Below are 25,946 nucleotides of genomic sequence, written 5' to 3'. Positions count from 1 at the left end.
CCCCTAACCCCGGTGCGGTTCAAGGTCCGAGCATCAACTGCATACTGCTAACTGGTAACAAGTCTGTTCTTTGCCTATTGTTAAAGTAATCATATGCAATGCAAAAAACGTAAACAGTACACAAAACTGTAAGGAGTAGAAGTAAAGCAGTAATGACATTCTGGTTCCAAATTCGTGAAGCAACGGAGAGGTCAGAATTTTCACATTTAGCCCCATCCTCTGCTCCAGTGACAGCACCCCTGCTCCACCAGGCGACACTCCCCAGCCGGCAGTGACTCTGAGGGCAGTTTGTTTGACTCTTTCCAGACAATACAATTATATCTAAAATGCATGCAATTGTGCAATTTTTATGTAAAACTATCTACATTTACTAAACAGAACACCGACTATAGGCTAGTCACACCTAGTAAAACTGAGTACTCGATACATGGAAATGAAGGAATTAACTTTGCTCTAGATCTAACCTGCCCTAGGTAGAGGTGTTTTAACCTCTCTGGACTACATATGGATAAAATATATTTTTATACACATGCACAGCATACATTCAGGAACGGTACAGACCCAACCTTAAGACCGGCTGTGATTTGGGTCCCGGGAGTACAGGGCCAGTGTGCTGGGACAATGGCCGAGCATGTGACACACAGCACACTTCCGGGGGGGGGGGGGCGGGGGGGGAGGGGGGGCATACGAAGACGTGCTCCTGCCCGTGTGGGGCCCTGACATTTTCGCCGGAGGACAGACACGACGTCAGCTCTGCTTACGGAATCTTCTCTTGCTGCTTTCTGACCTGGTGGTTGTTACACCAAGTAGTCCTCCTATCCTGACTGAGCCCCAGAACTAGAGGGGCCGGGTAAGAGTGTGGCATCCACTGAGCCCTACGGATACTAAGACCAGCTCCTTCTCAGTAGTCAGCTGAGGCGTGAGAACACACAGGAAGGTCTGAGTCAGAAAGAAAGGAGCGCTTTGCTCCTCACCTCGTGACCTTGAGATTCTCAGACGTTAGCTGGCCTAAAACATACAACCATTTTAAACAGTGAAAGTCTAAGATAAGTTGGTTGGAGAATATTAAAATACGGTTCTGTTTAGCTTGTATATAAAGACGTACTCGGCACTCAGCGCATCTTAACCAATACCATGTGTGTAGAGGGCACTAAAAACCGAGTTCTCCATCTGCTTACTCACTTTTCCTGGCCTGTCTCAGACCCCTCATTGTAGAACGCCTACCAGATGCCGTCCGTCCAGCTACAATGCACTATCCAAATTCCTAACACAGAGGGGAAATGGCCGGAAACTTCCCAGATCAGATTTTAGGAAGCCCAGAGCTTTGAACTCTGTTAAGAAAGATGACAGGGGCTGGGGCGCCTGGGTGGCTCAGTCGGTTAAGCGTCCGACTTTGGCTAAGGTCATGATCTCGCAGTTTGTGAGTTCAAGCTCTACATCAGGCTCTGTGCTGACACCTCAGAGCCTGGAGCCTGCTTCAGATTCTGTGTCTCCCTCTCTCTCTGCCCCTCCCTCTCTCTCTCTGAAATAAAGATTAAAAAAAAAAAAATTTTTTTTTAAAGACAAAGAAAAAGAAAGATGACAGGGGTGCCTGGGTGGTTCAGTCGGGTTAAGCGTGACTCTTGACTTTGGCTCAGGTCATGATCTCACGTTTGTGAGTTCAAGTCCCGAACTGGGCTCTGTGCTGGCAGCGTGGAGCCTGCTGGGGATTCTTTTTCCCTCTCTCCTCTCTCTCTGCCCCTCCCCTGCGTGCTCTCTCAAAAAAAAAAAAAAAAAAAAGATGACAGATGATACTAACTTAACGGATGTTCCCCCTTGTAATTTATAATCTTGTTATCCTTTAGAAATTAAAAACATTTCTCTGGCTGAAGTATTACTGAACTCTGTCACATTCAAATTAACTCAAAGATAAATTTAAAGCCCTTTTCCTCATTTCAATTCAGGAAATGACTGTCGTTCAATATTACTTGTATCATAATCGTCCATAATGGATACAGGTAAGCCCACCGCCTACATGACAATCTGGTTGGTGGTTAAGAACACGGGTCAGGGCCACCCAGGTCCAACCCTGCTGTGCCTGCTCCCAGCTGTGAAACCCCGGGCCGCCTGACATGTCTCCTGCCTTGGTTTTCCCATCTGCAAAATGACGGTAACAGCCGAACTTCTCCCTCAGGCTGCTTAGAGGATTAAGTGACATGACAAACATACGAGGCTTTGAACACACGTGACGTGTGATTAGCGCAGTGTGAGTGTCAGGTGCCGGTCGCATCACCTTGTTAAAACCTCCCAACGACGACAAACACAGACTACCTCACGCTCCAAAAAGAACATTCATTTCATTAGGGAAATTCCTTATGTTTGAAGAACTTCCACTTCCACAAACACGAGAACTGCATTAAAGTACACGACGCAACTGCATGAAGATGTAAAATACGGCTCACGTACCTGTTTGGAACACAAGCTCTTTCCCTCCCACGCCCGCTGCCTCCAGGTTAATAAATGCACGAATCAGGCTGGCCCAAGGGTGCTGAGTTATGAAACCATGACTGGCCTGAATAAGAAGGAAACAAAACAGATGTAGGTGAAACAATCTTAAATTATCAAAGTCTTTCTTTGGTTTATTTTAAAGACAGAAGGTCTACGTTGATAAGGGGAAGAAGAGGAAAATCATCGTTTTTCTCAAAGGCAGGACCTGAAGACACCGATCTGTGTCTCTACGCACACTGGCCGCGTGCAGCTTGCTGAGTGGAAAGTCACCATCGCCGAAGGCAGCCTGACTTCCGTGAGCGGTGCCACACAATACCCGCAGTAAGTGTGAGGCCGGGCAAACCAACAGAAGAGAAAGGACAATCCGCATGCTGTGTGCCTGCCTCGAAACCTCTCTGACGCCCCAGGGTCACAGAAAACCTGACATGTCTAATTACGCCATCACAAAGCCCTTGCAGGACTCAAACGCTGACAAGATGACGTGAGTGTGCGAGTACTGAACCCGTGTACACGGCGGCTGCGGGGTTTTTACAGCACCGCCACGGACGGTATTTCCTTTGCACATCGTCTTACGATGCTACTCAAAAGCATGAGCGAAATGCCTAAGCGCGAGCTACGGTCGTCATCGTTGCTCAGGTCTAGTATTGAAGGGAGTAAACTCTCACTTGCAAGACGTTTTCCTCGGCACCATTAAAGAGAAATATGACAGCGTGACGCAGGGCTTCTGAAGATGTCGACAAGACACGGAGCACTTCCAGCATCACTGAGCAGCTCACTGCATCATCACTGGCACCTTCAAATCAGAAAGAAAGATTTGCTTCTCAGACTGAAGGTTGGTTGTTTTACATTTATTTTTTATTTGAGAGAGAGCGTGCCAAGAGCAAGGGAGAGGGACAGAGGGTGAGGGAGAGACAGAATCTTCAGCAGGCTCCGTGATCAGAGAGGAGCCCGATGCGGGGCTCAATCCCACGACCCTGGTGTCATGACCTGAGCCGAAATCAAGAGTCGGACGCTCAACCCGCTGAGCCACCCGGGAGCCCCGCTTCTCAGATTTTAAAACTTTTACGGTGTGAACCGTCATGGCTAGGAACGGTTTTCTCGTCAAGAAAGCACCACGGGGCGCCTGGCTGGCTCAGTTGGTTGAGTGTCAGACTCCAGCTCCAGTCATGACCTCACAGCTGGTGAGCCCAAGCTCCTTATCGGGCTCGTTGCCGTCAGCACAAAGCCTGCTGCAGACCCTCTGTCCCTTTCTCTCCCTTCCCCACTTGCACTCTCTCTCTCTTTCTCAAAAATAAACAAGACACTTAAAAAAAAAAAAAGAAAGAAAGAAAGCACAACATTGGCTGCAAGACCACAAGCACATCTGTCACTGCCAGCTGACAAGGGCACTGGCCCGCGCCGCCTCACTCCATGACGACGGGGATCCTCATCCGGTCGGCCTGCTGACTGGTCTAGAACCGTCCCCAGCCGAGAGCAGTCACTTGACTCCTATCTGTTGAACCATCAACCAGGCAGGATCTCAGTTAACTGAAAACCCGCATTCCTCCCTCAAGCCCGGGCAATCTGGTCCACCCTTCGTCCTCACTCCACGCCCTCTGGGATATTCTCACTTCTGGGGTTCTGGCTTCCTCCATCATCTCCCGCACCACCATGACCTTCCTGCTTCTTTTCCTGCCAGGATCACAAAGCTGCACGTCACTCCACTTTCACAGAGCGGGTGGTCTGGGTGACGGAGCATTTTGTGAAGATTATGTGATGAAGGGGATCATGTGATGAAAAAGTACAGAGACGACATCAAATCTAGTAAGACCCAGGAGAGGAGACCAATGACCTGAAGAGCCTCCCTGGTCCCCGTGCTGCGAAATCTGCAGAGGACCTCATCAAAGCACTTCACTTCTTCTTGACTCAGACACTTCGTATATTAATTAAACATGATTATAAAGATGACTTTAATACCCTGATTTTTTAAAAGCACTGTAAGCGGTAGTTAGACTAGACATCTGAGGATATTGGGGAATTCTCGGTAAGTTTTTACTTTTTAGGTGAGATAATTCATGGTGTTACGAGCATGCCCAAAACGAATCCTATCTTTGGGTGGGAGCAGACTGAAATACAGAGGACTGAGTACAGCTGAGATCTGCTTCAAAATTCTCAGGGGTTGCAGAGGGGAAAGAAACCAGACCGGACCTTTGAAGTAGGCTGACAGGTATGCTCAGGTCAAACAATTCTGGTTTTGCACATGTTTGAAATTGTCCATAATAAAAAGTTTAAAGAGTAAGCCAAGTAAATGGACATAGTAATAACCCAGGCAGAAGCGTTTCTGGGTGTGCATATTGGGAGGCAGGGTGCTACAGAATTCAGTGTGGGTTTCAGAGCAAGAAAGACTTGGGCGGTAAATCCTAGCTGTTATTTACCCTACAATTTCCTCCTGGTCGGTCTGGAGGGCAGGGCCAATGACGTTTACTTGAGGTGTGTCGAGAGGATTACAAGAAATTGTGGTCCAATCCAGTGCTAATTGTTCCTTCTTCTCTTTACAAATTTAAGAAAGGCTCTGCAGCCGGCTAAAATGCTCATTTTGGGGCTGTTCAATTCCAGACCCATTCCTACTCAAGGAGAAACCACTATCAGCTGTCCTTGTCCTGGTGGTGATCACCAGGTTGCATTTGAATCAAAGTGAACCAAAGTAATAATTATCTAATCACCATCAAGCAGAAAGCATAGGTAGCTATCAGTAAGAAGTAACACATTCCTACAACCAAGTGAAATTCATGGTTTTTCACTTTGACACTCTGAGTTACTTTAATGTAAACAGCAAACAATAAAATTTTTTTTATTTTTTTTTTTAACATTTATTTATTTTTGAGACAGAGAGAGAGCATGAACAGGGGAGGGTCAGAGAAAGAGGGAAACACAGAATCCGAAACAGGCTCCAGACTCTGAGCTGTCAGCACAGAGCCCGACGCAGGGCACGAACCCATGGACCGTGAGATCGTGACCTGAGCCGAAGTCAGATGCTTAACCAACTGAGCCACCCAGGCGCCCCTGAATTTTTTATTCAAAGTGAGAGAGAAATTGAAAGAAATATATATAGGGCTGATTAAAAAGTTAAACTGTCCACTTATCTTCCTTTATTTTAATGGTTCTGGCACCTGAGAACAGGACTAAAGAAGGGTTAAATGCCTTTAAGAAAGCAAAGACAAGTTAGAGGACAGTATCTATAAAGGCTGGGTGGTTTGTCAATATCCCTTTCCACTTAGAATTAACCCTGAAATTGAAACCACCACTAAAATAACTCCACATCTCTTCTACCAACAACCTGGAACCGTGCAGCAAAACCGAGAAGAAACTTAAGGCTTTTCTGTGGGTAACATTACTCCAAATTGGTATCAGTTCCTAAGTTCCAGATACGCTGGTGAGAAGAAAGGGTGTAAAAAAAAAAAAAAAAAAAGTTGAAAAGCACAGTCACAAAATAGACTATCACCTACATCCTTTCAATGGATGAACTAAGTGAAACATGGGGATTTTTTTTTAACAATTTGCAATGAACAGAAATTTCCTTGAGATTGTCGGCTAGGTATTCGTAGACAATTTTAATTAAAAATGGGTTCCAATGACCCACAAAATTGCCATTCTTTCATTCCTGGACTCCATGTATGTGATTTGTAACATCTGGCACCATGTTTTTGATACTCATATACACATCTTTCTTTGATAATGCTCTTAAATAACCCTGGTGTTAATCTGTCCCACCCAAGAATTTAAGCATTATAATAGTGGGCGTAGGGGACACTGATTTTACAGCTTCTCTGAAACAGGCATGAAGGACTACTGGGTTCCCTAGCACACACAAAGGTATTTGTGACTTTATAAAGCAGATGTCTATACACGGACACTCGAGAAAGCACGTTACCTTCTAAATGCAGTTGGCAAGCTTTCTGATTAAAGAAACCCTAGTGTGAGTCATTTCATCAAGCAAATAAATTCGACCTTCTGTATAACTTTTGTATCTTGTGTTTTATCTTTTATATCTGGATATTCCTTTGAGCCTGCTATGGGTTCGAGCAATCCAGAAATATTACAGTCAAGCAACAATTATTAGGAATTAATCTCCATTTTGCAGATCAGAAATGGAGCAGAGAAGAGGTTAGGTATTTTGCCAAAAGGAACTTAACTACACTCTCCTTCCTTTCAAATGTAGCTCAAATAATTGGCTGGCCAGAACCGCAGCCTCTGGTGCCACCTCTGTCTCTGATCAGTGGTGACCAGCTAAGTTTATTCCTGTGACAAAAGACAGGGTTGAACCGGACAGCACCAGACACTATCTCACTTCCTCCGTCTCTAAAGTGCCAGGATTCCACTGCAAAATGCTACTATTTTCCATCTGTCCCTACTTCAAATCTAGCTACTGCACACATTTCTCTTGTGAATCTTATTTTAAAAAATGGAACTTCAATTTAGGGAATTCTCCTTCATTCTACAAATGTTTTATCGTGTCAGGCACCGTCCTGAACATCAAGTATTCCATTGTGCCAAAGTATTTTCAGAGCAAGATTTGTGGATCAATGAGCTCTTCTAAGAGTATGGCATCCCCAGTGGGCCCAAATCCTCACTTTCCAGGGTGACAGACTCTGCTAGGGGAGCTGTCCCCGGAAGCCCTCCCTCCCTTGAAGGCGAAACCTATTCCTTCATCCCAAATGCCCACAGCCTCCTACACCACGGAGCTGAGTAAACACCGACGCGGCAGAACCTAACCCCAGGACTCAGGGACACACTCCTGCACCCTGGCAAGGCAGCTGTGATTTGCTCCCTGTACAGTCACTGGGCTGCTGGCCCTAATGAAGGAAGGAAGGAAGGAAGGAAGGAAGGAAGACAGACAGACAGAAAGAAAAAGAAAGAAAGAAAGAAAGAAAGAAAGAAAGAAAGAAAGAAAGAAAGAAAGAAAGAGAAAGAAAGGAAGGAAGGAAGGAAGGAAGGAAGGAAGGAAGAAAGGAAGGAAGGAAGGAAGGAAGAAAGAAAGGAAGAAAGAAAGAAAGAGAGAAAGAAAGCACTTGAGAGAACAGTGAAGGTTTGGATCTTAAACTAAATGATACCATTCTAATCATCTTCAATTCCATCACGCTGAAAAACAGGTTTGTCAAAAAAAAATAATACAATCCCCCCAAAATGGTGCCCTACAACTGCCCAAGCAGCTTGGGGGTTGGTAAGCTCTCTGGGTGTACTCAAGTCCAACTCCAAAATGACTGAAAGTCAGGTACGTACCTGGGGAGTTGGCCACGGAGTCAAAATGACAGTTAGCCAGGACAGCATGCTGGGCCCCGTCCCTGGGCTCCAGCTTTACCACGACGTTGGTGATGTTGTCATAGTAGCTTGTAAAACCTCCCAAGAAGTCAATGCTAAAGGAGCCAGTGGGCCGTTGGACATCTACTGAAATCCTGTGAAGGCTGCTGCTTTGAACTTCAATCAGTTTAATCTGTTCCAAGAGGTAATGGACGGTCAGAATCTCGTTTTCTGGACTTCCTGTAGTCCTGGGGCCAATGGATGTGATTTGTTCAAGATAATCCCTGGAAGGAACCAAAAGAACGATGATGACAAGGCGTGCCAGGCTTGAAATGAATGCTTAACACGAGGCAACTTTTCCTGACCTCCCCCCCACCCCTCCCCTCACCCCCGGCAAAAGCCAGTTCTTTGACCTCATACAAAAAGGCTTTTATTATTTCAGGTACCCTGTGAAAAATCCCTTGTAAAGTTCCATCTGTTTATTATGCCTTCTGTGAGTTCCTCCCTTCAGTTTTCCTGATCCGCCCGGCTCCCAAATGCTTCCTATCCCCATATCAAACCAATACAAAGACTAGGGACTCGACTCAAAACGTGTGGCTGCTGCAGGCTGGACAGACAGAATCCGGCCGGCCTCACTGAGCTTCGCTCTGGAGAGTTACTGATTCTAAGTAGCAGAAGCCAATGAGCAAAGACAAATAAGCCAAGAGGTTAAATAAGCAAAAACAAAAACAAAAACAAACTTCCGATCGATGAGAATGGACTCAGCCCTCTCCACGGTGTGCACACTGAGCCTAATAACAATTCAGGCCCAAGCCAACCCTACCCCTAAAACAAACAAAACAAAACAAAACAGAACGTGTTATCTTTTCACTACATTCCAAGTGGGCAAAAAGGGAGTGGGGGAGGTGTGCTCCAGAACGTCTTTAAGAAAATAGGCTTCCAGCAGTTTGTATTCCAAAGTTTTTAAAACACCGAGGCTGCTGAAAACTATGCTAGCTTGTGATTTTAGGAGCTTTGACCTACTTAGGGTTACAATACCTTTAAAGGTCTCTTCTTGAATTTAAAACAAAAGCAAAGAAAACCACCAAATCTTACACACCAGGGGCCCAAGGACACGCTCCAGGAATCTGAGAACCCCCGAAATGGTAGAATTTTGAAGGTGCAGTCCTCCGGAAGCCCCCCACGGCTTACAGGTGTGAGGACCGTGACCCTCCGGAAGTTAAGAGCACCGCGTTATCCCCATTATCACCTCCCCACCCAAACCGAATTTATCAAACGGTCTAGACACACAAATTTCACTCCCCATTTCATACGGAATGCAGGAAGGCGACTAAAAAGTGGAAGTTGCTCCAGAAGATGGGGGGCGACTGTCAACCCTCCACGCGCCCGGCAGAACCGAGGCGAACAGGCCGGTGCAATCCGCCCCCCGGGCCACCCCGGACCGCACCGCCGGATCCACAGAGGGCCACGCCAGCTCCGCGACCCGCACGCGGAGGGGTGCGCGGGGCAGAGGGGCGCGCGGGGCCCGCCCCGCACCACGTGCGGCCGCGCGGCGCCGGCGAGCCCGGGCGGTCCCGCGGGGCGGGCGCACGCAGGTGCGGAGCCCGGGACCCAACCGCGGCCGCGGCGGAGGAGACGCGCGGGCCGGGCGGGAGCGGCGGGTACCTGGCTTGGCGTGCGTCGAAATCCCCGGGGCGCCCGGCGGCCCCGCGCAGCACGAGCTGCTGCAGCGAGAGCTGCACGAGCGCCCGCAGCGCGAGCAGGTAGAGCGCCAGCCCCAGCGCGGCGCGCGCCTCGGACAGTCCGGTCCCCGCGCCCCGGCTCGCGTCGCCCCCCGCGCTCCGCTTCCGCGTCCTCGCGCCGCCGCCGCCGCCGCCCGCGTCCGCCGGCGGCTCCGGCGCCAGGGCCTCCCTCCTGGGCTGGGGCGCGGCCGCCGGGCCGTCCCGGCGCTCCCCGCCGACGCGGTGCCGCCTCACGGCCGCCGACTCCGAAGCCCACTCCATGGCCACGAGCCTTCACCCCCAGCCCCACCGCTCCGGCCCGCGACGGCCCCGGGAGCAGCCGCGGCCGCCGCAGCGCCTCCTAGTGAGCGGACGGAAACTGTAGAGGGCCAAACTTATTCTGATTGGCCCGGCCCGCCGCGACCCAGCCTCTGAGGGCCGAGCGCCGGCGGGCACCGCGGCGGGGCGGCCCCGGGTGGGCGTGCCGGGTGCGCCCGCTCCCGCAGGGCGGCTCTGCCTGGTGGGGGACGGAGGTTCCCAAACGGAAAGCTACCCAGGAACCTGGAAACGTGAAAAAAGCGAGAGGTCGCTTTTCGGAGAATGCACACGGTGCACCGGGCAGGTTCTGAGGACGGGCGCTGGGAAAAGTCAGCTCCTGGCTCTTAAAATTAGAAGTAGGACTGCGCCCCGGAGGCCCAGCCTAACATTTCCACATACGCAATCCAAACACGCATCTTCCTGACCAAGCCAGGCAACCAGCACTGTCACGGTCTCCGTTTAACAGATGAAGAAAAATGACAGCCCTTATTTGCTGAGTATCTGCCCTGAGCCAAGCACTGTGCTTGGCGCTTTCGTACTTTACCTCGTTGGATTCTCCTAAGCATCCTGCTTTATTCCTACTGAATAGCTGAGAAACTTACCGGTAACCGATGAAGAACTTACATCCAGTTCAGTGGGACCCCAACACAGCATTCTGCTCCACTGCTGAATATGGGTGGCACTCTGGAAAGGAAGGTTGGGGGAAAGCTCTTCCTCCCTCCATGTCACCAAGAGGCGGAGCCCCGGTTTTCCTGCAGATGCTCCCCACCATCTAGGTTTCTCTCTGCTGCTGCATGGAGCCCCTCCACCTCAAAGCTGTGTCTCCAGCAGGGTGGTGCCGCAGTTGCAAGACTGTGAGCCTAGAAGCTGCCCGGGAAGGTACATCACCCGGGGTCTGCTCCCGGCCAGGACTCAGGCCCACCAGGAACCCGGTGCTCCTTACTCCCAGCTCTCCAGCCACACAGCCCTCTTTCACTGTCTTTCGGGCTCACCATCTTTCCTTGTACAACAGGATCCTCTCAGGAGTCATTTAAGTTGCCTAGAGCATTCTTCCCTCCCCTCCTTGCCTAGTTACCTTCTGTTTGTCCTCCACATCTCAGCTCAAGGGGTACTTCTTCAAGCAGAAATCTAATCTCATGAAGCCAGTTTCCCCTATTTGTAGCATCTCCTGATACCAAATGTGCACGTAAATTACGTAAGATCTTCCTCATGAGACTGTGAGCTCCATGAAGGCAGGAATCAGGTCTGGTTTCGCTCACCATTTGAATTCCCTCCTCTTAACCCAAAGCAGGACGTGTAGTAAGTAGTCAATAAATATTTCTCGATTGAGTCATAAAATGAAATTTTACGACAGCAGCATAATTTTCACTAAGATCCTTTTTAGCCAGTGAGGTCCGTGAGACCAAAGACAATGTCTATATCTTATTCATCACTATGTTCCCAGGGGCTTATCTCTGTTCCTAGCCCATGGTTGTCACTCCGCACGCATTTATTCGTTGGGCAAATGAATATATATTATCTTTTATAAGAACCAGCTTTCTTGCTACTCTCTTTCCAAAAACTTTGGAAGGTAAGACTTCAGGAACAACTCCGTCCACTGTAGCATAAACAAGATGTGGAGCTCACTGGTTCTTAGGGGAAGGGCACATATGTTCCACGGTCTTTTAAGCTTCACTTATTTTATGCCGTCACTTTCTGGACTGGGTGGGTATCAGAAAACCTAGGGACAGGTTGTACCCCTCAGGAGCTGTGTTAGTGGCTAAATCGTTTGAGGTCTCATTTTCAGAAGGATAACCTATATTTAAGCACCTTTGATGATGTTCTGTGGGAGGCAGTGTACCAGAGCAGAAGAGCCTGGTTGTTGACCCTGAATTGCGTACCTGTGATAGATACGGCATTATGCAAGTTAAAAATCTCAGGATCCTTATCTGTGATAACGGAGATAATGTCTGCCTTAAAGGGTTTCAGTAGGGATTAATCAGTTAACATATGATAGATCCTCACACATAAGTCTCATTAATATTTTCCAGAGTGTTCCCTCTTTTTTTTTTCTTTTTTTCATGTTCACTTATTTTTGACAGAGAGAGAGGGAGGGGCAGAGAGAGAGGGGGACAGAGGATCCGAAGTGGGCTCTGTGCTGATAGCAGAGAGCCCGACGCAGGGCTTGAACCCACGAACTGTGAGAACCTGACTTGAGCTGAAGTTGGATGCTTAACCAACAGAGCCACCTAGGCGCCCCCCAGAGTGTTCCTTCTTATACAATCCTTTGCAGATTGGATCAAAAGCCATTTTCCTATTGGGATCCTCGTCAAGCCCTAGACGGTGGATGTTATTATAGTTGGGTTCCTGATGGCAGCTTCCTATACTGTATAAACTGTGGCATTTCACATTTGAATATTTTTAAGCTACCTGTTGCTGGACGTGTAGACTGTCAGATACCGACCAAGGTGAGGAAACAGAAGAACAAAGCAATGTTTCTGCCTTTGCAGAGCTTATGTTCTAGGTGGGAGACAATAAACAAGAGAGTGTGTATTTGTGGGTGAATAAAAGGCCCCGTAAAGAAAAATAAAGCAGGGGCACCTGGGTGACTCAGTCGGTTAAGGGTTCGACTTTGGCCCAGGTCATGGTCTCACGGTTCGTGGGTTCAAGCCCCGCGTCGGGCTCTGTGCTGACGGGTCAGAGCCTGGAGCCTGCTTCAGATTCTGTGTCTCCCTCTCTCTCTGCCCCTCTCCTGCTCTGCTTTCTCTCTCTCAAAAATAAATAAACATTAAAAAGAATTTTAAAAAAGAAAGAAAAAGAAAGCTGGTAATTGAGACCGACCTAGGCTGTTTTTTTTTTTTTTTTTTTTGTCTTTCTTTTTTATTTATTTATATATGTTTTTCCAATAGTCGGGTGATCAAGGAAGATCTCTCCGAGGAGAAGACATGCACGATAACCTGAATGAAGCAAGGAACGCGGCCATAAAAGCCTGAGGAGAGAATGTTCTGGGCACAGGGAAATGAACCAGGGTGTTCAGAAGCACCGAGTAGAGCACGTGGCTACAGCAGACTGAGCAGGAGGGGTGGTGATGGTGGGGAAGTGGGAAAAGTAGGCCGGGGCCCGCACGGTGAGGGCCTCCTGGGTCACAGCCAGGACTCCGGGGTGGTTTTGAGCCTCGAAGGGCCCTGCCTAAAACTACGAGTTGTAACAGTCCCTGGAGTCTCAGTGCCCTTCGGGGTAGCATGCAGACCACGCCCAGATCACAGAGGCTAATAAAGGACTTTGCTAACGTCTGGCCTTTGAAGTGTTTGAAGCCGATGCTGCGTAGTGGTGTTTGTGTGGGTAGTAAGACCATGAGAATCAAGCACACACCCCAGCTCCCCCGTGCGCGTGTGAAATTGGTGAGGGTGGAACCAGACGCGAAAGGCTTCGGGGCTCCTTCCGGGGACCTACTGATGACGGGGGCATTATGCAAGTTGCAATCTCAGGATCCTCGTCCCACTTGGCAGACAAGTGACAGAGTGGGCGCTGGACCAGCCGACAGGCACCGAGATGTCCCAAGCCCCTTCTGTTTTGCCATCTCTCCGGTGTTTCCCAGTGACCTGGCCAAGTTGCGTGAAAGGGCACGCAGGCTGTCAGGGATCGGGTGAAAATGCCAGTCCCCGTCTTCCCCGGAGGTCACCCCAGAGCCGATGGGCCTGCTTCTTTGGAAGAGGGGCTACGGGGGCACGCGGTAAGTTCTGCAGGACTGAGGAGGGCAGGAGGAGGCCTTTTACCTCCTGTTACAGTTACGGTTAAAATCACGGGAGGTCCTGAGCCAAGACACGAGAATCCAGCCCAGCTGCAAAAGGCAAATGGGCTGAGAAAATTGGCTCCTTTGGGGGGAAAAAATCAAATTGGAACCTCACACCATATTACACACCAAAAAAAAAAAAAAAAAAAAAAAAGTAGACTTCAGAATTAAACCTAAACTTTTTAACTGATAAGAAATATGGTAAACTTAAGTAAGAGTCAAAGCAGACAAGGACTCTTTCACAAAAAAAAAAGTAAAAAAAGAGGGACACCTAGGTGCCTTGGGATTCTCTCCCTCTCTCTCTGCTTCAATCCTGCTTGCGTGTGCTCTAAATAAATTAATTACTTAAAAATAAATAAATAAATAAATAAATAAATAAATGTTAAAAAAAAATAGTAAAAGAAATCAGAGGGATTTGAGTACACACAACTGAACAATCACCAAAAACATGAACAGTCAAATGACAAATCTGAAACATTATATTCAAGAAACTCTAAAAACAAGGGGCTAATACATTTTACTCTCATTGTGCCTTGATAGATAAAATATAAATACAAAATTAAATTACATATTTATAACTTATTACGATTTAATAGATATATTTAATGTAGTCATATATTAAAATCAATAAGGAAAATCCCAGCGCCTCAACAGAAAAATATGTAAGGCATTCATCCTTTGTATCAAAGGAACACATATGAAGTGTGGACCATTTAAAAAAAAAAAATTAATGTTTTTCTTATTTTTGAGAGAGAGAGGACAGAGACTGACACGGGGCTCGAACTCACAAACCACGAGATCATGACCTGAGCCAAAGTCAGACACTTAACCGACTGAACCACCCAGGCGCCACAGATCATGTTGAAAAAGTTTTTTTGTTTTGGTTTTAATTACAGTATGTGCTGCTCACCAAAGGTTAATTGATAAGCACCTTTATTTGATGCAGGGGGATACATACTAGAATGCCCTTCTAGAAAGCAACTTGGCAAGATGTACCAGGAGCCTTAAAAGAATTCACAACTTTTGATGTAGCACTTTCAGATGGAGGAATTTAGTGAAGAAGTGATTTTAAAAAAACTGCAGAAGAATCCCCACTTATAAAAGTCAAATTATGTGATGGCAGCACCTGGCTGGCTCAGTCAATTAAGTGTCCTGACTCTTGATTTCAGCTCAGGTCATGATCTCACGGTTCGTGAGTTCAAGCCCTGGGTCGGGCTCTGCCCTGACAGCATGGAGCCTGCTTGGGATTTTCTTTCTCTCCTTCTCTCTGCCCCTCCCCTGCTGTCTCTCTGTCTCTCTCTCAAAATAAATAAATATTTAAATGAAATACGTAGAAACGATTTCAGCCTATAAAAATAAAGGAAAAGTCAAATAAATTCTAGCCCATCCAGAGTGCGGAACACCACGTAATATTAGATGCAGCATCGGCAAAGTCTATTCGACAATGTGGGCGAATTGCTCTTGTTATAAATACCAAGGGGAAAAAAAAAAAAAAGTAAAGATACACTATTGAAAAAAGAATATATTGGATGGATACGAGATATGTGGAAGGAAATACAGCAAAGCAATGACAGCAGTTACCTAGGAGGGGTATTTTCCTTTTTTATTCATTTATCTCACTGCCACCTCCCCTGGGATGGCCTTGGTATTTATTCCCTGTAAGAGCCTCAGAAGGTGAGGTCAGGCCCCTCAGCCCCAGGGCCTGGTAAGACACTTGAACTCTTGTTCAAGTGTAATCATTCAGAAGGTAATTAATAAACTGGATTCAGCATGGACGTGATCCAACAGGACCTCAGCGTCAAAACCTCATCTCTGGCCTATGCTCCTCGAATACATTTCTAGACTAAAACGTTTAGGGTAAAGATCCAGAAGTTAATGTATTGCCACCTCCAATTAAACAATTTCTCGAGAGACCTTTTCACTGAACCTATCTTTCTCTACATTCGGCCTGTGACACAGGAGCAGACCCGATGTGTGTGCTTCCAAACGGCTTTGGACTTTGAATTTTCTTCTCCGTCCTTCATAGCACGTTCCTTGTGTTGGAGGAAAAGAACTCAAGAATCTTAAACATCTCCAGGGATTTATCTGAGGCGCCTATACCCAGGGCTTTGTTTGCATTTCTCCCTGGGCTGCAGGGGCAGGTGAGCCAGGACAGAGGGTTGTGACTCAGCAGTCTGGAGGGGGAGCTGACTCTGCCTGTCTGTCTACTGAAACATTAATGAGGGTATGCGCTGCCGGGGCTCGGCCCCTCGAGGAGTGCACCCCCTCTCTTCCAGGGCCCTTTTCCAAGTGGCCACCTCCCTCTTGCCACCCCGAGACCATTTGCAGGTTCTGTCCTGGACCCGTTTCACTTGGCCCGCGAGCCTGTGACCTTGGTCGGGTGCTTACTGGCCAAAAATAGCCTCTGTAAGTCCTTCTCTTCCAACACGCCCCAAGGGGAAGAGGGACAACAAAGGATCTTGGATGACAATGGCAGATCTCTCTCCAAGTGTGGTCTGAGGACCAGGTAACATAAGAATTGCATGGGGACCTGAGGATAAGTCATCTTCCTGTGTCCTACCCACCTACGGCCACCAAATCACTTTGGTCGTGGCTGCCCCACTATCTGCTGTGTGGCCTCCAGTGAATCAGTTAACCTTGCTGTGCCTGTTTCCCCATCTGAAATGCAGGGCAAACAGGGCTGTCTATGGAGACCCAGTACGAGCTCAAGATGTGACAGGGGCTTCTCCTACTCTGTGGTTGGGACATTAGCTGTGGGTCATCAGGGAGCTGGGGAGATAACCTCTCTGAGTCTTTGACTGGATTTCCAAACCCTCTCATCACTCCTCTGCAAGTGCCTGAAAGGAAATGAGAAACTTTTTGGCCCAAACTCTTTTATAGCAACCTAAATTAAACTTGTGAGGGGCGCCTGGGTGGCTCAGTCGGTTAAGCGTCCGACTTCGGCTCAGGTCATGATCTCGCGGTTTGTGAGTTTGAGCCCCTGTTTTCGGAGCCTGGAGCCTGCTTCAGATTTCTGTGTCTCCCTCTCTCTCTGCCCTTGTCCCACCCACCCTCTGCCTCTCTCTCTCTCTCTCTCTCTCTCTCTCTCAAAAATAAACATTAAAAAAAAAGTTGTGAAACACCATTTGTGACACAAGCCTGAGGGAAACTTGACTTCTACAAATTTGCTAAGTGCATGCTATTACTCTGTTCTCTCCACCCCTTGCAATACATGTGCTCATGTGTGCGTGTCCAGTCCTGTTCGTTCCTACCCTCTCTGCTGAAAACAACCTGCTCTCCTCTCTCAAGTCTCAGTCACCCTTGATACACAAGCAATCAATGAGCAGACAACCAGAAGTATCCAGAACAGGTACTCTATTTTTTAAAGTAATGGAAACGTATTCGCAATAGTCAGCCATCAAAAGGAATGAAGTGCTGACCAGGCTACTGTGCAGATAAGCCTCAACCACATTATGCTGAGTGATAGGAGTTTGTCCCCAAAGGTCACACATTGTCTGATTCACATAAAATACCCAGAGTGGGTAAATCCATCCAAGCAGAATGAAGACTGGTGACTACCTCGGACAAGGAGGAGGAGAGAATGAGCTCCACTGCTTCGTGGGCATGGGGCTTCCTTTTGGGGCGACCAAGAGCTTTCAGAACTAGACAAAGCCAGTGGCTTGCACAAGATTGTGAACGGACTAAATGCCACTAAGCTGTTCACGTCTAAAATGGTTGATTTTATATGATGTGGATGTCCCCTCAATAAGAGTACTTTGAAATTTCATCCGCTATGAATTATTCACAGCTGACTATAGTAAGGAGAATCTAAAAAGTATTCGCTCCACAGGCAGATGGATGCCTGCCCAAATTCAGAGCGACGGTGAAGGGGTTTGCTCCCCCACCACTACTGCCAGAAGATGTGATGACAAGGCTTCGGTGGCCTCTTCCAACAACTCAAATTGGGATTTCTGCTCTCACTTTTTTTTTTTTTTTTTACTTTTCTAAGCCTTAAAAAAAATTGTTTTTTAACGTTTATCCACTTTTGAGAGACAGAGAGACAGAGCACAAGCAGGAGAGGGGCAGAGAGAGACAGAGGGAGACACAGAATCCGAAGCAGGCTCCAGGCTCTGAGCTGTGAGCACAGAGCCCAATACGGGGCTCGAACTCACGAACCGTGAGATCATGACCTGAGCTGAAGTCGGACAATTAACGGACTGAGCCACCCAGGCGCCCCTCAGTTGTTCGTTTGCTTGTTTTCAAAGAAAATCAATAAACAGATCTGTATCACAGATGCTGATGCTTAGCAGAAGGCAAAGGAAAGAGCTTCATTTGTAGCCTCAAGTTTTTAAAACCATTTCCTTCCAGATTCTTCCATGGTTACCCGAAGGAGGCACCCAAATATTCCAGCTGGAGGTAAGGACCCCTTTAAAGGGCCCCTGCAAGCCTGGGAGCCCATAGTGAGAGATTCGGGGTTTAAAACCCAAGTGACAAACAGACTTTGGTTATTCAAATGTGCTGGCGTGTCAGCAAGGCAGTTGTGATTTACCTGGGGTGACAGAGCACTGACACGCTACTTCCTGATACGGCAGATAAGGCAAAATAAAACAGACCAGAGGAGGGTTGTAGGGAGCGGCAAGGACTATGCAACCCCGAGCCCCACCTAAATCAGTCACGGGAAGCGCTGTGGTGTGGAATTTGGGGCTCGGCGTAGCCAGATCTTCTAATTTTTCAAGAAGCAGCAACAATTCCGGTATTTATGCGAAAACTTCGGCTCTGTTAATTTTTGGAAACTGATTTTAGAGGAGAGGACCAATGCGCCTGCCAAACAAAACAGGTCTGCAAACTGGATCCCACCCGCAGAACTGTCAGTTGGGAACCTCTGAACCCTGGCCTCTAAGCCCTCAAGGATGCACCTGCTAAAATAAAAATATTTCCCGGAGTGAGAATCAGGTTATACTTGGGGTTCTTATGCCCCGAGCTAGGGGAAAGTGGAAAGTGCTGGAGTGGATCAGCTGTAGCTGGCCAGCCTCCTCTCTCTCTGTGAGGTGGAAGGTGAGCCTTGTCAGATGCTTCCCTCCTTCCGTTCCGTTCCCCGCCCCGCCCCCACCCCGGTTCTAGCCACTGCTCTGTTTTGCACCGAACCAGGAGTAAGCAGGAGAACGCTTCTTCAAGTTTTGCTGGTGCAGAGCTTGGGGGGGGGGTGTTCCCTCTCACCCCCACCCCTACCTTGTAAACACGTACACTATACAGAGCACACACCGAGCGTGAGACTATATGTCCCTCCCTCCTGGGTTTTGGACCAAGCCTGGGGCTACGCAGCTGTATTTATTCTTCCAGTGTGTCCCGTGGGGAGGAAGGAAGGGAAGAACAGGGAATGAGTGGGCCTAGAAGAAAGCCCACCGCCATGGAAAACACCAGCATTCCTGCTCTGTGGCTGCTATCGGCAGCACAGACTCTTAACGGGAAATGCAATCCGTAAACTGTGACGGCATTTCCAAGTGCCGAGACTCAGTCAAATCTACAAACTGGTTCTGATGTGAAGGAAAACACCTTCTTAATATTAGACACGCTGGCCCCGAAAACACTGGCATCCTAAATCCGGAGATTTCCTTCCTGTGGTGTTCTAGCGCCTTCCACCCGAGCTCAGACGCAGACTCCCAGCAAGAGAGATTAAACTTAATTTTTGTAACAGCTGCAGAAAAAGCTCTACGGTCCACCTTACCAAGACCTGACCAGGAGCCACGTGGGTCAGACTAAAAGGAGCTCTTCTAGAAGAAACCGAGGCATGCATGCTCCTTACCCCCATTTTGTTTACACATGGGCAGATTTTTTCAGCTTTATCAGCCCTCACAGGAAACCATAAATAGACTTCCCGGTGACACTTGTGCTTTCTGGTTATGTGAACCCCAGTTCTTCCTTCCAGAGACACCATCCTGGCTACAGAGATAAAAATCAACAAAGACCACATTCTTTCCAACTGGCCTACATTATGGCTGGTTTGAGCATGTTGGCCTTCTGGTTTACTCCAAAGGGTAAGATGTGCCCCCTGCCTCACCGGGGGTTTAGCTGGGTTTCCTGCTAACGCGAACAGGGGAGAAGTTTCAGCCCACCCGGTTGTTACTGCCCAGGAACAGTGTTGGGCCTTTGAAACTTGAAACCTGAATTTGCTGAGCCGAGAACCTAAAGTATGGTGTTTTCCTTGTTCCTGTTTTCATCAGGCAGTCTTCAAGTGTTCTCTGATGGCAGCTTTTGGGTTTTATAATCATTGTTTGTTTTTAAACTTGTAAGGCTCCTGATTTGTGATCCATACTAAGAAGTTTCTTAAAACTTTTGGGGGACGGGGAAGAAAGCCGGAAAGCGTGAAAGAATAATTTGTTCGAGTTATTTCTCTTTTCTCTTTTCCTCTCACAAAACTGAATCCCAATTGATCAAGTGGGTTAATGACACCCCTCCTCATCTCTCTCTTTTTAAAAAAAAAATTTAATGTTTATCAATTTTGAGAAGACAGAGTATGAGCAGGGGAGGGGCAGAGAGAGAGGGAGACTCAGAATCCGAAGCAGGCTCCAGGCTCTGAGCTGCCAGCACAGAGTCCGACGCGGGGTTCCAACTCACGGGAGGTGAGAGCATGACCTGAGCTGAAGTCAGATGCTTAACCGACTGAGCCACCCAGGGGCCCCTCTCTCTCCCTCTCTTTGCTTCCAGGTGTCCTTTGTCATTTCTACCACAGGGGAGGGAAGAAAAAAGTCAGATTAGTTCTCTCTGATTATACCAAAGAGATCTGATTATCTCGGCCCCGCCTGGAGCAATGGGGTCAGCTCCTGCCTTTCTGGAAAGCACACCTTGCCAAAGGTTCTTTGGGCACTTTGCTGAGGAAACTTCCTTGAATGAATCTCCCTGCTGGAATGAGCTAGAACCCCAAGGTGGAGGCCTGCAGGGAAAGTGAGGGGGAGTGAGTGGGCCTGAGGAGTTCTGAGGCCGCAAGGGGAAGTTCCAGGAGAAAGGGAATTAGTGAAGCTCTGTTGCTCCCATCCGCACAGTGCCTGGGATAAGGAGAAGGGAAGGGACGGGAAGAAGCCACAGTGAAGGATCAGGCAGGCCTGGCCGGTCAGATGTCATAGAGTGGGGCTTTCTTTCTTTTTTTTAACGTTTATTCATTTTTGAGAGAGAGAGAGACAGAGCATGAGCAGGGGAGGGGCGCAGAGAGAGGGAGACACAGAATCCGAAGCAGGTGCCAGGCTCCGAGCCGTCAGCACAGAGCCTGACGCGGGGCTCGAACTCACAGACTGCGAGATCACGACCTGAGCCGAAGTCGGACGCTCAAACGACTGAGCCACAGGCGTCCCGAGCAGGGCTTTCTTGAACTTGGCCGTGTACAAGAACTACCCAGGATCTGAGTCTGGAGGTATGGGTGGGAGAGATTCTGCCTTAGGCTTCCTGATGAGGCTGGTGCTATTTCACCACACGAGATAACCCCACTTTGTGAAGCTAGAAGGTAGCGTCACCTTGGAGCTAGGAATAGCATAAAGGTGAGGTGAGAGGCAGGGCAGGAGAGAGCCGACAAAGTAGTCTCCATCCGCTTCGCCACTAAGGCAGCAGACGGACAGCCTCGTGAGGGAGACGGCCAAGAGGAGATCAGGCTCCCCCAGTGGTGAACAGTTCTGGGTTCAAGTCCTGGCTCTGCCACTAATTTGTTACGTGATCTTAAGGAAGTCATTTCATCTGTCAGAGCCCCAGTTTCTTCATTCATAAAAACGCGGATAATAAAACTGTCTTTGCCCACTTCCCAGGATTAAAGGAGATAAATATATCAGGAAGCTCTTTATAGCCATCAAAGCACTTTGCAAATGTAATCTAGGATTATATCGATAACACCGCAAATTTTCACCCATGTCTGAGTAATGACCCCATGTAACTATATTTCTCGGACGAGTGGGTGGGTGCTTCCTTCCACGAGGGTGGAGAGCAGAACCTTGTATCTACATCATCATCCTTCAGAGTCTTGCCATGACTGGACGTTGACTCGTCCCTGGCCGGGGACTTTGCTGTCCCTCTGGTCCAACACCATCACCTGACTTGTTTCATTGGAAGACTATTCCTCTCCGAAGGGATGAAGGACTTGGGGCGCCTGGCGGCTCAGTATGTTAAGTGTCTGACTCTTGATTTCAGCTCAGGTCATGATCTCACTGTTCCGGGGTAGAGCCATGCGTTGGGCTCTGAGCTGACAACACAGAGCCTGCTTGGGATGCTCTCTCTCCCTCTGTCTCTCCTCCCTGCTCCAAATCGCTCTCTCTCTAAGTAAATAAATAAACTTAAAAAATTTTTTTTAATTGAAAGGATGAAGGATAAATTTGTGTCTATGGAAACATCTCTTTTCTATTTGGGACTATCTCGCATTTCACCTACACTTGTGGGCAGAACAGTTGATTTTCCTATTTGACATTAGAACTAGAGACCCATTCTTCAGGAAATGCCAAATGGGTGGGCTACAAAGATGCGTTGCAGTTGCCATGCCTTGAAAGCAGGGCCCATTTTCCTTTGAGTCGGCCGGTGCGATATGGTGGCTTCCCCCTCACTCCCACCAGACTCAACACCTCCTCCAGGGCACCAATGCACCTGCACGCCGGACGGCCTCCATGACCGAGAACACCCAGGGGACAGCGGGAGGGAGCTCTGGCAAACAGGATTTTCTGTTTAATTCACTGTTACATCTAGGAAATACGGATTTCTTTCCGCCTGATTCTTATCGTTAAAGATCCCTCTCCAATTCATTACCTTAATTAGGGGGATAACATTCCCGAACAATTAAAGTTTTTTGAAGGTTGAGTTTTGCAATATCTGAGTCATCGTCCTGAATGTCATCGCTGATTACACGGTAATGCTAAGCCGTTGGTGACTGTGGGCAGGAGTTTTTAAACTAAAACCCCAATTTTTCTTCCTTCTCTAATGAATAACATGTCCCAGGCAGGCATACCACGTGCTGAGCGAGCATGACCGTATTTAATCCTCAAAACACCAGCTAATCAAAACAAAACAAAAAACCCATAAAGTGAATTTGTTATTAACCCACTTTTACTGACGCGGAAACTGAGGCTCAGAGAAAAGATGTAATTTACCAAAGGTCGCACAGGCTATATAAGCGGCTGGGGTGGGATCTAAAGATGTATCTGTGTGGGAGACAGAATAATAGCCCCCAAAGGTGTCCACACCCCAATTCCTGGAGGCCGGGAACATATTACTTGACTTGATTAATGTGACTTTGCAGCTGTGATTAAGGACCCTGAGAAGGGGACACCGCCCTGGATTATCTGCGCGAGCTCGATGTAAACGCAAGGGACCTTGTAAGGAAACGTGGGAAGTGGGAGAAGCGTGACAGGAGCCGAGGTCAGAGAGAGGTGGGGCCATGAACCAAGGAGGGTAGATGTTCTCTTGGCCCTGGAAAAGGCAGGGAAATGCATTCTTTGCTAGAACCTCCAGAAGGAACACAGCCCAGCCGAGCCATTCTAGAGTCTGACCTCCAGAACTGTGAGAGAAGATTTTTTTTCTTTTAATTTGGGCTGTTTGAAGCCCCTATATTGTGATAATTCTTTCCAGCGGCAATAGGAAATACTACGCACACCCAAGTGAGCAGCGTGGAAGGGGAAGGAAGCCTCGGAGGCTTTCTCAACGAGTCATGTATGTGTTGCTATTAAATGTTTCTGGTTTTCCATGTATATATATATTTTTAATGTTTATTTATTTTTGAGAGAGACAGAGACAGAGACAGAATGAGAGCGGGTTAGGGGCAGAGAGAGAGGGAGACACAGAATCCGAAGCAGGCTCCAGGCTCTGAGCTGTCAGCACAGAGCTCGACATGGGGCTCCAACTCACGAGCTGTGAGATCATGACCTGAGCCGAAGTCGGACGCTCAACCAACTGAGCCACCTAGGCGCCCCTCCATGTGGATTTTTTAATGCTCAGAGCCTGAACTTTTTTTTTTTTCAATGTTTATTTATTTTTGGGACAGAGAGAGACAGAGCATGAACGGGGGAGGGGCAGAGAGAGAGGGAGACACAGAATCGGAAACAGGCTCCAGGCTCTGAGCCGTCAGCCCAGAGCCTGACGCGGGGCTCGAACTCACGGACCGAGAGATCGTGACCTGGCTGAAGTCGGACGCTTAACCGACTGCGCCACCCAGGCGCCCCGAGCCTGAACTTTTAATCACTGAGCTGAGTGACCTCTCCCCGCCTCCACCGCACCTCCCCCCCCCACCCCGCCCCCGAAATGCCCCTCATTGTTGGAAGGTTGGTTGTAGTCAGAATTCTGGTTTAGCAGGGATTGCTACATGAAGTCTATAAAGTTTATTTGTGATGGAAATTACTGATAAGGCTACTTGAACATCACCCTTGTGAATGGTGTGGACTGGTTTACAGGAGTCACTTTGAGCACAGGTGAAGGTCAGAAAGAGAAGAGGGGCCCGTGGGGCTAATGATGATCAGATGAGGCTGTTGTGAGCTGTCAGAGAAAATAAAGGGACAAGACTTTCTGAGTTTCATTCTTGCAACCAGATACTCACAGCCTGGAGGGGGGTGGACAGAGGGGACCCTCAGGATAATCCTGCAGCCCCTTTGGTTCACAGATGAGGAACTCCAACCCAAAGAGGAGAGCGGACTTGCCTAAGGGACACGGCAGGCAAACCCTGGGCTGGGACTCGAGCCCAGACCCCGACTTCAGCTCCAACCCTCGCTCCCCCCACTGCTCTCACGCTGGCACCTGGTGGGGCTTTGTGTACCCTGATTGGGCATTTCACATAAGGTCATGGCTTGGTCATTGTTGGCAAAGTGGTATGTGCAGACGCGGTCTGAGATCCCCGAGAGGTGTCCACCCTTCAATACATTCTCTGATTATACTCGGCCAATAAAACTCATGCTGTTGCAGTAGGTCGGCTCCAGAGCCACAAGCGTGATAAAGATCAGTCATTCTGGGGTGGCACATCTTTGCATACTCGGTTCCTGCAATATGCCTGTGCCAGCAGTGACAACCTTAACTATCTGCCTGTTGGGTCTCATATAAATCCACCCACATTTTGACAGGAGATAGAGGAAACTAGGCCAAAGGGCACTCTTCCACCCATGCCCTCAGCTCACACACACAGGCTTGAAATGAACGAGCCCAAAGAGCCGGATGCTCATTGTGGGCTTGTGGATTTCAATCCAGCCCGCTGTAGGTGCGTACGCATGCATTTACACACACACACACACACACACACACTCACCCCAAACAAAAATGCATACCTGGTGGCCACAGACTATTTAATCCTTTTTTTTTTTTAAGTTTGTTTATTTAAGAGAGAGCACAAGCTGGAGAGGGGCAGAGAGAGAGGGTGAGAGAGAGAGAATCCCAAACAGGTTCTGTGCTGTCAGCACAGAGCCCAACATGAGACTCAATCCCATGAATCATGAGATCATGCTCTGAGCCGAAATCAAGAGTCAGATGCTCAATCGACTAAGTCACCCAGGCGCCCTATTTAATCCTTTCTAATCTGCTTTCCCAAATGAGCTCATCCGCAATGTAGCTGAGTACCTACTATGCGCCAAGCACTGATCTAGGTTCTGGGGATACAAAAATTAATAGACCCCACTTTCTGCCTTGGTGGGGCTCCCCGTCTAGTTGGGGGTCAGTTGGAAATCTTTACAACGACCTGAGAGGTGGAATAGCTGATGGTTTCCATAACCATTTTATTAATGAGGAAGCAGGACCAGAGTGCTTAAGCGCTAGGCCCAAGGTCACACAGTCCACTGTGGTTAGAGCAGAGGAGAGCCCAGCTTTTTCCCCCTTTAAACCTTGTGGACTAGTGCGCGTCTGCAGATAAGCTGCATCCGAATTACCTGGTGTTCTTGTTAAAAATAGAGAGTTTCCTGGCCTTCTGAACAGGACACTGTGGGGAGATTAGGAAGAAAAGCATGGCTGGGAATTCTGAACGTTTAAAAGCTCCTCGAGTGACTCTGATGTCACTTGGGTTTGTGAACCTCTGAGTATATCCAACCGTCAGTGGGTCTGTACTCGGCTGTGCGTAAGAATTACCTGGAACATTTCACTCATTCATTCATTCACTCATTCATTTATTGTTTTATTTATTTGGGGGAGTGCATGAGCAGGGGAGGGGCAGAGAGAGAGAGAGAGAGAGAGACAGACAGACAGAGGACTCGAAGTGGGCTCACCCTGACAGCAATGAGCCCCATGCGGGGCTTGAACTCACAAACCATGAGATCATGACCTGAGCCAAAGTTGGACGCTCAACCAGCTGAACCTCCCAGGTGTGTCCCTAGCTGGAGCATTTGAAAAAATTACATGAATTCCTGGGCCTGATCCTGGAGGTCCACATTCAATCTGGGTGGTACCCAGGCAGTTAC

At 48.3% G+C, this 25,946-nt stretch overlaps 1 protein-coding gene across 3 annotated transcripts in view; it reads right to left on the bottom strand.

Annotated features, from left to right (window-relative positions):
- ERMP1 (endoplasmic reticulum metallopeptidase 1) overlaps positions 1–11,081 on the bottom strand; it is a 45,733-nt gene extending 34,652 nt beyond the window's left edge. Inside the window, exons 1-4 of one of the 3 annotated variants that reach the window (XM_045468548.1) lie at positions 10,879–11,081; positions 7,747–8,048; positions 3,153–3,280; positions 2,446–2,551 (exon numbers count right to left, since the gene is read on the bottom strand). In XM_045468548.1, coding sequence (XP_045324504.1) covers positions 2,446–2,551; positions 3,153–3,280; positions 7,747–8,048; positions 10,879–10,898 — 556 coding nt within the window. In that variant the 5' untranslated portion in view covers positions 10,899–11,081. Of the gene's footprint in view, positions 1–2,445; positions 2,552–3,152; positions 3,281–7,746; positions 8,049–9,429; positions 9,848–10,878 lie in introns of those variants that run through there. The other 2 variants (XM_045468546.1, XM_045468547.1) reach the window with 2 other exon arrangements.
- Positions 11,082–25,946: the final 14,865 nt, after the last annotated feature.

Source organism: Leopardus geoffroyi, chromosome D4, assembly GCF_018350155.1.
Source record: "Leopardus geoffroyi isolate Oge1 chromosome D4, O.geoffroyi_Oge1_pat1.0, whole genome shotgun sequence".
Taxonomy (NCBI): Eukaryota; Metazoa; Chordata; class Mammalia; order Carnivora; family Felidae; genus Leopardus; species Leopardus geoffroyi.
Note: the sequence above shows the minus strand (reverse complement) of the source record. Positions and strands in the feature narration are given on the sequence as shown.